At 31.3% G+C, this 15,491-nt stretch overlaps 1 protein-coding gene and 1 long non-coding RNA gene across 2 annotated transcripts; both read left to right on the top strand.

Annotated features, from left to right (window-relative positions):
• Positions 1–4,391, top strand: LOC143057225 (uncharacterized). Its single transcript, XR_012972674.1, has 3 exons — positions 1–48; positions 208–371; positions 4,227–4,391. It is a non-coding gene; the product is annotated as an uncharacterized LOC143057225 (long non-coding RNA).
• Positions 4,392–4,495: 104 nt separating this feature from the next.
• On the top strand, positions 4,496–13,997 carry LOC143056122 (uncharacterized). The gene is made up of 7 exons (XM_076229207.1): positions 4,496–4,505; positions 5,867–5,950; positions 6,085–6,294; positions 6,692–6,734; positions 7,344–7,540; positions 13,055–13,228; positions 13,741–13,997. Exons 1-7 carry the CDS (start codon positions 4,496–4,498, stop codon positions 13,995–13,997), a joined length of 975 nt encoding a protein of 324 aa, XP_076085322.1.
• Positions 13,998–15,491: the final 1,494 nt, after the last annotated feature.

Genomic DNA, 15,491 nt, shown 5'->3' on the forward strand with positions numbered 1-15,491 from the left:
TTTAGGTGTGGAGAAGAAGTTTAATTTGAAAGGAGTTGTAAAGTTGACGTAAGTAGAAATTTGATTTATGTTATCAATACTTTAAACAAAAACATAGTTTGCCATAAAAAATTTAGTATTTTACACCATTTTGAGAAAGGAGGTCGATATAATTAATATCCATACTTAGGATCTCATTGGTTATTAAAAAGTCTGTTTATCTTTTAGATACAAAATAGAGAAGTTCCCAGTACAGCGTCAATACAGAGTCAATCTTAAAGTCCAGATATGCTTCAACAGTCCCTCAGTATGTGAGATAATGATAACTCCCTTTACTAAAGCTATAATCCCATGGAGACAATGTGCTTGGGACCTACCATATTCCACATCAGGTAAGTTAACTTATCTTATTGTCCTATGTGAGATAGAATGAGATAGAATGGATTCTTTTACTTAGGCTATGATTACAGGGGTGTTTGATCATAAACTTTGTTTCTCTTGAAGTTACATCATTTGGTTGTAATCCAATTTTAGGTTAATTTTAAGGTGTTTAAACCTTGTGTAAACTCAGCTGACATGGAAACAAACTGAAATAGTCTGAATATGTAAAGTAGAAGGCAGAGTTAATACATTGATAAATTCGGCTAAATATAAATATTTTTTTTATGCCCCCACAGCAGTGATTGGACATTTTAATGTCATCCTTGTATGTCCGTCTGTACATCCATCTGTCCTTACATATGTCCCTAAATATGTTTCCTTTATCTATCTTTAATTTGCCTCCACCTTATTATATGGGATTATATGAAACCTATACACAATGCTTTTTACCCCAAAACACAGATTAAATTTGAATTTATTCCGTGTCACTGTTACTGTTCTTGAATAATGTCTCTTTATAACATTATAAGCAAGCAGGGCATCATTTTTATACGACCGCAAAAATTTTAATTTTTTGGTCGTATATTGCTATCACGTTGGCGTCGTTGTCGTCGTCGTCGTCCGAATACTTTAAGTTTTCGCACTCTAACTTTAGTAAAAGTGAATAGAAATCAATGAAATTTTAACACAAGGTTTATGACCACAAAGGGAAGGTTGGGATTGATTTTGGGAGTTTTGGTCCCAACATTTTAGGAATTAGGGGCCAAAAAGGGCCCAAATAAGCATTTTCTTGGTTTCGCACTATAACTTTAGTTTAAGTGAACAGAAATCTATGAAATTTTGACACAAGGTTTATGACCACAAAAAGAAGGTTGGGATTGATTTTGGGAGTTTTGGTTCCAACAGTTTAGGAATTAAGGGCCAAAAAAGGGCCCAAATAAGCATTATTCTGGGTTTTCGCACAATAACTTTAGTATAAGTAAATAGAAATCAATGAAATTTTAACACAAGGTTTATGACCACAAAAGGAAGGTTGGGATTGATTTTTGGAGTTAAGGTCACAACAGTTTATGAATTAGGGGCCAAAAAAGGGCCCAAATAAGCATTATTCTTGGTTTTCGCACCATAACTTTAGTATAAGTAAATAAAAATCTATGAAATTAAACACAAGGTTTATGACCATAAAAGGAAGGTTGGGTTTGATTTTGGGAGTTTTGGTCCTAACAGTTTAGGAATAAGGGGCCAAAAGGGTCCAAAATTGAACTTTGTGTGATTTCATCAAAAATTGAATAATTGGGGTTCTTTGATATGCCGAATCTAACTTTGATGTAGATTCTTAGTTTTTGGTCCCGTTTTCAAATTGGTCTACATTAAGGTCCAAAGGGTCCAAAATTAAACTTAGTTTGATTTTAACAAAAATTGAATCCTTGGGGTTCTTTGATATGCTGAATTTAAAAATGTACTTAGATTTTTTAATTATTGGCCTAGTTTTCAAGTTGGTCCAAATGGGGGTCCAAAATTAAACTTTGTTTGATTTCATCAAAAAATTGAATAAATGGGTTCTTTGATATGCTAAATCTAACTGTGTATGTAGATTCTTAATTTTTGGTCCAGTTTTCAAATTGGTCTACATTAAGGTCCAAAGGGTCCAAAATTAAACTAAGTTTGATTTTAACAAAAATTAAATTCTTGGGCTTATTTGATATGATTTATCTAAATATGTACTTTGATTTTTGATTATGGGCCCAGTTTTCAAGTTGGTCCAAATCAGGATTCCATATCAAGTATTGTGCAATAGCAAGAAATTTTCAATTGCACAGTATTGCACAATAGCAAGAAATATCTAATTGCACAATATTGTGCAATAGCAATTAATTTTCAATTGGAGTTATCTTTCTTTGTATAGAATAGTAGTTGATAATATATGTTGGAAATTTGCCAGACATGACTATGATGTCATTTTCTATTTTTATTTGCCAATAACTTTATGTTAATAACTTCATTGGAAATTTGCCAATATAAAATGTTGCTGATGAAACTTTTTTTCCTTATCTTATCTAAAATGTTTTTAGACATTTGCCAGACATGACTATGATGTCATTTTTTATTTTTATTTGCCAATAACTGTATGTAAATAACTTCATTGGAAATTTGCCAATATAAAATGTTGCTGATGTAGTTTTTTTTATTGTTTTATACAATAAACAATGTATATTCCCTTTTACTACCAACCAATCTTTACCATTCAGTGATAACAAGCATTTTATTTTACATTTAATATTTTATGATGTATTTAAAAGAGTAGTTATTGTTGCAAACTCCATTAGAAATTAGAATTGATATCAGTTTTGGAAAAAGGGAAACAGGGATGTGAAAAAAAGGGGGGAGGGGGTTTAAATTTTTCTCATTTCAGATTTCATAAATAAAAAAGAAAATTTCTTCAAACATTTTTTTGAGAGGATTAATATTCAACAGCATAGTGAATTGCTCAAAGGCAAAAAAAAAACTTTTAAGTTCATTAGACCACATTCATTCTGTGTCAGAAACCTATGCTGTGTCAACTATTTAATTTTAGATTTAAATAAGTTTGAAGAAGAAATCTTTAATTGATTTGTAAAATCTTGACATTTGTTTTGTGTAAAAAAACCCCATGTAATGTCAAAAATTTTATCACAATCCAAATTCAGAGCTGTATCATGCTTGAATGTTTTGTCCATACTTGCCCCAACTGTTCAGGGTTCGACCTCTGCGGTCGTATAAAGCTGCGCCCTGCGGAGCACCTGGTTATCCCATGGACACATTCTCCATTTTTATTATTCCCCACCCCACCCATTTTGTCCATGACACTGAAACAGTGCATGAAAATATTCCCTAATCTTTTTATATCTTCCCTGAGAAATACTCTGCCATTAATTTGTGAGCTTTTCTCGATCTTATTTTTTTTCATGAATAGCATGTGTATAACCATAAATTGCTGCATAAATTAATAATGCAGGTTTGTTTGCTATTATCAATAAAATAAAAGACATTACTCAATGTTTATAACCTGCTTTCAAGAGACAAAATTTCATGATACTCCATCTATGAAATATACACAATATATACCCTTGAATAACCTCCCTTTAACAAAACAAAATTACATGCTATCTATGAATGGAATATTTTCTGTATATGTACAAAATTTCATATGGCAATTTGTCCATCTCTGAACATTATTTCATAGTTGGGGACAAAACTTAATGATACAAAGTCATGAAATATTGTCTTGTCTTACAGGACAATATTTTATAGAACAATATTTTGCTATACAAATTCAGTTCTCAAAACAAAAGAAACAAGAAAGTGTCCAAAGTACACAGATGCCCCACTCGCACATCATTTTCCATGTTCAATGGACCGTGAAATAAATAAATCTAATTTGGCATTAAAATTAGAAAGACGATATCATAAGCAACCAGTGTACTAAGTTTCAAGTTGATTGGACATCAGATTCATCAAAAACTACCTTGACCAAAAACTTTAACCTGAAGCGGGACAGACGAACGGTATGATGCACAGAAGGATGCACGGACAAACAAACAGATGGACGCACAGACCAGAAAACATAATGCCCCTCTACTATCGTAGGTGGGGCATAAAAATTTCTGAACTTATCACAGCTTAAGATGAATAAATTGGGAAAACAATGACAACATAATTGACACCAAAAAGTCACCAGTGGGACAAATGCAATTTGTTTCATGAACCCTATGTCCTCCTATTCATCAACTTTAAAGTTACCCTATTAATGTATTCTCAAATATCATCAGTAAAGAGAAATTGAAATAGTATCTTGTAATTAAAGACTGGATTTTTGTTGATTTCAGGATTTTCATTGTCTAGTCATCTGAAAAGTATTAATAAAAAATCAGGAAAGACATTTACTTCCAAGGAGAGAACTGATCTGTTTAAATTACTTGGAATAAACTCCTATGTCTTGGGAACACCTTGTGTATTGTCGGATTATTCACCAATCAATGCAGATAGATGGAAAAAAGGTAATGTCTTTAAATTTTTCATTTGTATAATTTTCTATTAGATTTAACTCCAATTCTAAGAGAAAAAAACAATTATGAATCTTTTCTCTGACTTAAGGATGTACTTTGGTGAGGTTAAGAAATTTTTGATGGGACTCCTTATGTTTTTTCCTAAGATAAAATATTTTGCCCTATAACACCCACTTATATTTTCATAGTGTCAGAGTCAGCCTTTTTTCACCAATTTTGAAAAATCAAATATCTCAAACTATCAATATTTTTTTTAGTTATTTTGTTCCTTAACTCGAGCTCTTCTGACTTAAGGTATAAATTTTGAATTCTATGTTGTTTTTAATTACCCAAGTACATCCTGAACTGTTCAGCATTATTTAACTTTTGTTGAATAAACTGAATCTTAAGAACATTGTATACTGTGGATTCATTATTATTCATGCAGTACATGTACCAATTTTATGGATTTCATGGGAACAGGTGACCCACAAATTTAAATGGCTAACAAAATACAAATTTTATATAGATTTGTATGCAGACTTTTTAAAAACCACAAAATCATATACTGTGAAAGTACTTTTATTCGTGGGGTACCAATTTTCGTTGTTTTCCTGCACGAATTTAAGTGTCCAACGAAATAAAACCACCATTGTCCAAATCAAGATATGGACAGATCACCCATGAAGGTTTGACTACTGATATGATCTAATGAATATATTGAATAAACTCGAATCTGAGAATACTTTAATAGCAGTCATTGAACTACTACTGCATGCAGGATTATACTAATTTCATCTTTAATAACCTAAACTGTACAACTTTTGATCTTTTAATTCTCATAAAAACATTTTTTTTCGATGAAGGTCAGATTTCCGGTATTGATATGCTAGTATGATAAAGTGTTCATTTTATATCCTCATAGTTCTCGTTCATATGGGATATAATAATTTGATGCTGGCCTTGATTTTGATAAGAATTATTTGGCAATTCAAGATACGTTTGTAGGATTTGTTTATGATACTGATTACTTTAGGTGACATGTTTATGGCCTAATTAACACCTTTGATGGTCCTTAATCTGTTGATCACCTTATTTTGGGTTAATTAGTGTTGTCACTACTATTTACACGGGTCAATGTTTACATTGTAATTTCCTTCAGTCCAGACTATTTGTAACCTTCGTTTCTAAAGGCTTTAACTTTTCAATTTCTTTTATTTTTTAGAAAACTAATATCCACGAATTTAAAAATCCACGAACATGTAAATATTACTCAAACCACGAAAATTGATACCCACGAATTAAAGTACTTTCACAGTATCCACACAAATACAATGCTCTTTAATCCATGAAAATTAGTACCCAAGAAAAATAAATGAATCCACACTACTTGATGATTGTTTATAATCACAATCTGCTGCTGAAAGATGGTACAGACATTATAATATGTTCAACTCTCAATACTTTGATACTTTTAATAGATTGTGCAGCAGACATCACTTTGCCAACACTTCCTGCTAATGCAGCCTGTAACATCCATGATAAGTGTACTGCTGTAGATTGTTGTATGTACATTGATTTCCTTTTCAGATTGTGCAGCAGACATTACCTTGCCAACACTACCTGCCAATGCAGCGTGTAGCATCCATGATAAGTATACTGCTTTAGATTGTTGTATGTACACTTACTTCCTTTTCAGATTGTGCAGCAGACATGACCTTGCCAACACTTCCTGCCAATGCAGCTTGTAACCTCCATGATAAGTGTACTGCTGTAGATTGTTGTATGTCCACTGACTTCCTTCAACAAGGCTTCCATTCATTTGTTGAACTGGATCCCTGTAACCACAAACTTAAGTTTGGTATAGAAAGGGTAACAGGAACAGTTGATCTCAATGGATATGCGTTTGGTAAGTTTTTTTCGTAGCTGCCTATTTGTGATGTTATTTTTCAGTTTTATTGCTATTTAGAGAATATTAGAGAGCTTTAATTACTTCAAATCAGTTTACATGTATCTACTGTTATTCTAACGGAAAATGAAGTTTTGTTAAAACAAAATGTATTAAATTACATTGGGAAACAAGGCTAATTGTATGAGTGTAAAGATTTTCTCTCACTTGTTGCCCATGCAATTTGATATCCAACTATGTGCTACCTCAGAAAGAATACTAAAGCGTCACATACCATTGTGTACCTTTATTTTGTAAGTTGTGGTTTAATCACTTGAGTTATTTAGAAATTCATACAACATTCAATGAAGATGTCTGATCAAAGCAGTATCTTTCAAAAACACATTTTTTTTTGTAGGAGTTGAAGAGACAAAGACATTGATGAATGTTGTTAGACTCGTGTAAGATATTGACAAAAGAAGATATGGTTTTTATGAGAAATTCTGACATGGAATACTATAAAAAAACAAATCATTAATAGAATACAATTGTTTTCATCTGAACAGTTTCTTTAAATTCTACAGTAACTTTGAATAAGATATAACTAAGAGCAGATAAAGAAAAGATCTCTTCTTGATTTTTCCTAAAAATTTTGACACAAAGTCAATTTAATTATGCACTATTGCAATATGCAAAGAAAAAAAATACCTGTATGACTTTTCTAGGTATTTCAGTTTGAAATTTGCATGTTGAGTGTAAAAAACACTAAAATTTTGTTTTTCAATTTTTTCAATTGTTTATGAATTTTCAAATCGAAAGGAGATAAGTTCACCCAGTTGTTAGCACAGTATTCCTAAATTAAAAGCATTCCACAAAAGACAAATTTCATATCTGCTTCTATGCAGATTTTGTCACAACCATCCTCAAAACTGCATTTTTTTCTAAATCTATAGAAATATATATATATAAAAAAAAATACTGCATATTTTAAGAAATGTGTGTAAAGACATTAAATAAAGTCTCATGAAAGTTGAAAGTATAAAGAATTATTTTTTTATTGAATTCTGTAGTACATCAAAGTTTGATACAGTATATATTTTTAGATATACAATCACAAATCTACAGTCAGCAGGAAAATACCAGTTGGATATGACAATGAAGATATGTTTTGAAACATCAGGGTCATGTGACTTTGAAATGACGATCTTCAGTGGTACACAACTTCCTAAACAGTATTGCTTCACTGGTTCAACTTTCTTTGATCCAGGTATGTTAGAGGAATTTCTATAGGTTCATTTGAAATGGTCTGACCTACTGAACATACCAAAAAGAACAGAAAAGAACTAAAAAGGAGCCTAAATTAGCATACATATACTTATTTTATATACAATATACAAAAATTGTGATATTGCTAACACTCCTTGTAATAAATGAAAGCATACCTCAAACTTTGCTTGTACATTTTATAGGGATATATGGACACCAAAATAAAAGAGACTGTATAACTTGATTTTTAGAAAAAAAAATTTATATGATAGATGATAATTATTTTTTTTATCAATGATTTTAATCGAATCATTAAGTTCATATGCATAATTTATTTTGCTGTAAAAGTAATTACAGTGAGTTGCTTATAGGTGTTACTGTAAAACTTTACCTATAGCTCAACCTGTTTTTAAAATTGACAATACAATAGGGACATTTAAATTGACCAGTTGGTATTGTTAGATTTAAATCTACCTTGATGCTACCTGTAAAAAATTTTATTCACCTAACCCAAAGTTTCAGCATGCTTTTTTCCTGAACTTTTTCTTACCTAGGATTATTCTATTGAGAGATTTTTATTTTACTGTCATTCAAAATATTAGGAGTTATCAAGCCAAACAAGAATGACTATATCATATATGTTGTTTCTTGCAGTTTATTTAAAATTGCATGGCCTAAAATGCACTACATTTCATCTTAATGTTTGCATAGCCACTTACTAGCAGTGTTTAATACCCTAAATAATCCAATCGTAATATTTCACTCACTTTATGAAACATCAAAATCATATTTGAATAAACAATTTCATTTATTTTTTTACACTGATATTTGACATCTCATCCAGAATTCCAAAGTTTTTAAATAATTCCCAATTTTATTAATTTTTCACTACTTCACTAGATTTTTTTTCTAAATCCATAGTATAAATTCTGATTAACTTCCCATGATATACATCCTAATTTAACAGGTGCAGAATCTATACATAATTCAGAATCTTGTAAAAAAAATTTATCATTTCCATTACTATATTCCAAATAGTTATCCTCACTTTACAAATATTTTGTAATATTTTATTTATATTTTTACTATATATCACTTGATTTTTCTATATCCACAGTAAACATTTTATTAACCGGATTTTTGTGACAAAAATGTCGGTTATTGATTTGGGGATGTACGGCGGGCGGGCGGTCGGGCGGGCGGTCGGTCGGTCGGGCGGGCGGGCGGCAATCAAATGTTGTCCGTGCATTAACTGATGAACCGTTCAACCAAAGCTTTTAAAATTTTAATATGTTGTTACTGACAACTAAATGAAGGTCAAGTTCAATAACGGCGATTTTTACTCTTACCGTTCAGGAGTTATGGTTCTTGAAAGATTGAAAAATGGAGTTTCCAGTTGTGTCCGTGCATTTACGCATGAACTGTTCTACCAAAGCTTCCCAAATTTTAATATGTTGTTACTGATGACAAAATGGAGGTCAAGTTCAATAATGACGATTTTGACTTTTACCGTTCAGGAGTTATGGTTCTTGAAAGATTGAAAAATGGAGTTTCCAGTCGTGTCCGTGCATTTACGCATGAACTGTTCTACCAAAGCTTCCCAAATTTTGATATGTTGTTACTGATGACAAAATACAGGTCAAGTTCAATAATGATGATTTTGACTTGTACCATTCAGGAGTTATGGTTCTTGAAAGATTGAAAAATGGAGTTTCCAGTCGTGTCCGTGCATTTTCTCATGAACCATTCAACCAAAGCTTTTGAAATTTTTATATGTTGTTATTGATAACAAAATAGAGGTCAAGTTCAATAATGACGATTTTGACTTTTACCGTTCAGGAGTTATGGTTCTTGAAAGATTGTAAAATGGCGTTTCCATTCACATTGTTGCATTTTCTCATGAACCATTCAATCTAAGCTTTTCAAATTTTAATATGTTGATACTGATGACAAAATGGAGGTCAAATTTGATATTGACCATTTTCACTTTCACCATTCATCAGTAATGGTTCTTGCGATATTGCCAGGACACAAATAAATATTAATAAATCCGGTTTGCTGTCGTTGTGACAGCCTCTTGTTTCATTTCCTATTATAAATTTCCAAATCAAACAATATTTGATCCAGAATTTTATAATGACTATTTCCAATTTCACATTCACTTAAAACATTTCCCCACGTTAGGAATATTTTAGAATATTTTACTTTCATTTTTCACTTTATCACTAGATTAGACTACATGTATATCCACTGCATTAATTCAACATTTTATTTCATTTCCAAGATCCCATTTAAATGGTAAATCATCTTAAGTTTGTAATAGATCCCAAATTAATAATGAATGTTTTTAAAATCACATTTAAAGCCACAGAAACATGTTGGATGAACTCACACCATATCTCCTACTTGAATTCCAGTTTTGAAATTTTTTAATCTTTAACATAACTAAATCCCATCGTATGAAAATTTGAATTTCCTTGAGCAAACACAGCATTTTATGCACAAAAGTCCCACTAATATTATAATAGATTTCAAAGAAAAAACACAGCAAGGTATACTCCAAACTTATTTTCGAATTTTACATGTACAACATCATATGTAAGCCCCACAAAACAGTTTGAATGAATTATTTCCTCCTTGATGTCCTTCATGACAATAAAATCTTGAAAAAAACACATCACATTTTAAGAAGCAAAATTGCTATAAAAAATCTATTAGAAGTGAATTCAAATAAAATAAATCCAATATTGTATGCACAATGACACCAAAAGATTTCAAGCATTGCAAATAATAATCCAAAATGAGAATCTTGAAGGGACATGTGAACAAATGAACAACATATCTATCTGAAAATTTAAACTGTAAACACCTGAACAGCTATTTCTTGTTTCACTGGCAGCTGGACAATACTATATATAAGGGTTAGAATTTTAAAGAAGCATTTAGTGTGTAAAAACAGTTTAATTTTCAAACATAGTAATACATATTTAATTTAATCTTTTACTGATTTAGAATTTTAGGTAAAAAATAGATAAATTATATATATCAGGGATTTAAAACAATGAAAACCAAAACTATTTTCTTCCCTATCAATTTTTTAATAGAATAATCCTAGGTAAGAAAAAGTTCAGGAAAAAAGCATGCTGAAACTTTGGGTTAGGTGAATAAAAATCTTTACAGGTAGCATCAAGGTAGATTTAAATCTAACAATACCAACTGGTCAATTTAAATGTCCCTATTGTGTTGTCAATTTTAAAAACAGGTTGAGCTATAGGTTAAGTTTTACAGTAACACCTATAAGCAACTCACTGTAATAAGCAAATACTTTCGTACTCTTTGTTTGTCCGAACTTGAATTATTTTTTTTTCATTCTTTTATTTAAAGATGTCAGCACATTGCCTCGTTGCCTTTGGTATGGTAATATTAAAAATGCTTGTTCTCTCGCTTGATTTCAAAATTACAAAAATAGTGAAAGCAAGTAATTGTCAATCTTGATATTGAAAACAGTACCCCTGCTGTATCTGTAGTAGGAATTGTGAATGTACAGATTCTGTCTTCTGCTTTGGTTGTGGAAAATGGGTGCACAGTTGATGTGTGTATCGTTGGACCTGTATTTTTATGTGTATTAACGTTTTTTCATCATAAAATATATATATACAATTTAGGTATCTATACTATTAAAAGAAAACCCTTACCGAAAAAAAAACCCTGCGGCAAATGTTTGCTGCAAACTTGCCTCAATCATTTTACCATGCAAATGAAGTTTGCGGCAAGCTTGCTGCAATCATAATTATGCAAATTAGATTTGCCGCAAGCTTGCGGCAAACTTGCGGCAAACTTGCAGGAACTACACATATACTAATGTCATGTGTGAAGACACATTCAATTTATCTTTTTCAAAAATTACACAGCAACATTTTTAAAAAGTCAATTCCTGTCTTTATACCAACTATACGTCATTGAAAGAATTCTTGCAAACTCATGAGATTTAAGGAAATACATACATGCATTTGAGTTTTGAAAAAGGGGCAGGAGTCATTCTCAAATAACATAATATACCTGTATTAAAAAATGAACAAGGTAAAATCTCAAATGTGTATTGAGAATATAAAGCTAGGTAATAATTGCATTACAGAATTGAACTTAATCTTAATAAACATGATCATGATGGTGCAGTACTGTCAACATCAGTTACAAATTCAAACTTATAATGGGTAAAGTTTTTCAATAACACATACATGTATATATAGTTGCTTGCTTAATTATGTATGATGATAACATTAATTATTTCATTAAAACATGAAGTTCTATGAATCATGTGTACTTACAAAATTACATACTGATTATCACATATTATTGAACGAAAATACCTCCTTGATCTCTTATATGTGAAATGCATTTCCAAACACAACCAACATGACCTAGCCACAATTTCAAATTATAAGCATCCAAGAAGTGCCAACTAGGCATGCCCAGTCAATATTGTGTAATTCCTGCAATGTTCTGGCAAACATATAGAATGGTCAAAGTTTTCTGCAATCTTGCGGCAAACATGGTCAAAGTTTTCTACAATCTTGCGGCAAACATTCTTTATTATTTTAAACCTTCTGGCAATCTTATGGCAAACATTGATGTTTCTGCAAACTTGCCGTAAGATTGCAGCAATGTTTGCCGGAAGTTTGCAGCTAGCGGCAAACATCTGCAAACACTATTTATTGTGTTCCTGCAAACTTTTTCTTTGCCGTAAGCTTGCAGCAAGTCTGCTGCAAATTGCGGCAAACAATTCAGTTTCATAATGGAAGACCTTATTTTGGTGTGACGCTTCTCTTCCTTCCACAATGAATTAATCATCATGCCTCTGTGTACTATAGGTACCATGCATAGTTGCATTTGTCATCCATTCTTATGATTATTCAGTTTGGGTTATTTTGGGAGAAAACGAAAAAAAAGACGTCTTGGTATTGTTTCCGTCTTCAGACTGACTTTTAAGTCATAGACAAGACTTCCGGTTTTAAACTTTTAAACATAATTTTCATAATTACTCTGGGAAAGGAGACTTATTTTCGTGTACGTTATTCTGCATGTATACTATGTTTATATTCATATAACATATAGAGATTCTATATAATATAGCAGTGATTGCCGTGAAGAAGAAACTTGGAATTGATAGTGAATAACAAATACGCATTATTTTTGATATATGTATGTTCATAGTATACAGAAACTCGAAAATCATGGAATTTAACAGAAAAAAAAAGAAAAAAACAGAGTCTGGAAAAAAGGGAGAGGGCTTAAAATAATTGTTCTGTCTCCAAGTACCTTTTGATACCTTTTCTGAAATTCTCCAGACATAAAATCTTTTACAAAAATTCATCCTACAACAGTTTACATACTTTCAACCAAGCTCTAAATGCCTGTGATTTGGCAGGTGTGCTCTAGTCTCTGAAAATAAGAGTGTTGATTTTTAGTTTTTTGGCATTTTTTTTATGAAAAAATTTGCATATTTATCCTACAGCATTTTCTCTGAACAACTTTTTATTGGCTGAGAATCAAGCTAAGGTGGACCCACTTCCTTCAGTGACAATAACTAAACTGTTACAAGATACTGGAATCAGTGAATACCTTCAAGTAACAGCATGTGATCAATCTGTGTTACCGTTCACAACAGCTACTGACAGACTGAATGATCGTAAGTAATTACAACAGTTTATTCTGTCTAGCTTTTCACCAAAGGTTTTGGGCACACTGATTGATTGCAATAACATGACTTATAGTTCAAAAAGTTTTGATTAAAACATGTGTTACTATTTTCAAATTCTCTGAGAATCATACACTTTCAAGTTTGAGTTAAATTTACATAGTTTGTGTAAAAGCATATGAAAAGTGTATTGTAAACATGGCAAAATTTGGTGTAACATAGTTACACTTACATAGTTACAGATATGGTTTTCCATCTATTGACGGGTTTAAAAATAAAAATTCATGATAAAATTAGTTAGAATGTCAAAATCATAGGATATAAATACATTTTGCAAAATGTTTCATATGCAGATGTAGGGGAACTTGAACTTACAGATTTTACATTTCTACCAAAAAAAATCAAAACAATTTTTTTTAAAGCAAACTTTGTTTTGTATTGTGAAATTTTATAGAAAATATTAGAAAGAGGTGAAAAGGTAAAATTGAAAATTTGTTTTTCAGAATGTGGTAAACTTGAAGATTCCATTACTCTACCAGCAGATGTATCATTAAACATCCAATCAGATTGTACCTCCTTTACTATGTGTTCTGACATTGGGTTTATTGATAAGAAAATCCAGTCTACATTGAAACTGAATCCCTGTTCATATGAAATCACTCTTGGCATTGAGACAATGCAGACGACTATGTCCTTGTTACAGTTCCATTGGGGAAAACCACAATCCTTTGCCTTACAAGGGGGAATAAGAATGGAGTAAGAATATTGTTCATATGAGAATTCTTTACCAGACACAATATAGTAAATGCTATAAGAATATTTATTAGCTGAAATCATTTAGTGCATTTTTAATTCGCTGGAAGAATTTTTTTTTTAATTATATTTGATATCACGTTTAACAAATTATTTGACAGTTATTAATGAAGTTTTACTTTTTCTGTAGTAGTAATTTTAATGAATAACGCTGTTTAAAGAATGAAGTAGTTTGTGTAGTTGAAGTTTTGAAAATTGTTCCCTGTTATCTATAGTGATGAATTAAACAAATTTTAATGATTCTATTTCTATTTTGACAATTTCAATAGTTAAGGTACTGGTTGGTGCTTATTGATGAATTGTGGTATCTGTTTTATTATATATACCCCGCACAATTTTTGCATCAGATATAATGTTAATGACCCGACCGCCTGTCAATCTGTCCGCCAGTCCTAGCTTTTTTTGTCATCACAACTATTCTAAAACCACACAACAGAATTTCATGAAACTTTATAGATACTATGTAGATGTGCATATCGACAGGAAGTTATGATTCTTCTTTTGTATTCCTGATTTCATCCTATTTTCCAGCTTTGTGATACATGATTTAACCAGTGAAGGAATGTACCTGGTATCTGTTGACATGGGTCTGTGTATGGAGACTTCTGACAGAGACAGTTGTGATGTTAAACATACAGTGTTAGATAATGTCAAACTACCAAAGAAGTCCTGTAATTGGAGTAGAAGATTTGCATTTTCTGGAAATCCAAGTAAGAAAAGTCAATGTTTTGTTATTAATTAGTACTTCTGCATGATGTAAAATTATAAGTTTATTCTTTTTGATAACTGTATATTTTTTCAAACTTAATGTAAATGTACTCAAATCAAAATTTTTACCTGTCCATCCTCATACATAAAAAAATTTACCAAGTTACTTATATTAATCAGAAGTATCAGCATTGCTTACCACATGACCTTTGATCAATATTAAACACTTGAGGCTTAAATTAAAATATTGTTTGTTTGCAGTTTACCGACCGACCCTTGAAAATCCTCCCGACTGTGAAAATTTTATTGCTTTAAATTTGAAGAATTTTTTTTTAATACTTCTATTGACATGATCCGGAACTTTGGGTCCTTTCTGGAAATGATTAAAGTCTGGGTCAATTACGCATTTCAAGTTCGGTTTTTCTTAGTTTCCCGTCAAGCGTTCATGTGACCATTTAATGATAAAGCACATGGAAATTGTTTACAGGTATCCATGAAGTCACGGAGGAGTACTTTACGCTGTCGTCTCGTGTCAATTTTAAGACAAATAACAAACAAAAAAGTTTATTAATAAACTGTTTATACAGATTCAGGCACATGTAATGATGTGTGATGATATCATTGACGATGATGCAGCGGATATTCATAACTGACACGATAACCATTCTGTCTCAAACAAATCGGGTACAGAATCTGTGGAGCCTGACTTTATGGAACCAATTTCAGTGGTTAA

This window comes from Mytilus galloprovincialis, chromosome 13, assembly GCF_965363235.1.
Source record: "Mytilus galloprovincialis chromosome 13, xbMytGall1.hap1.1, whole genome shotgun sequence".
NCBI classification, from domain to species: Eukaryota; Metazoa; Mollusca; class Bivalvia; order Mytilida; family Mytilidae; genus Mytilus; species Mytilus galloprovincialis.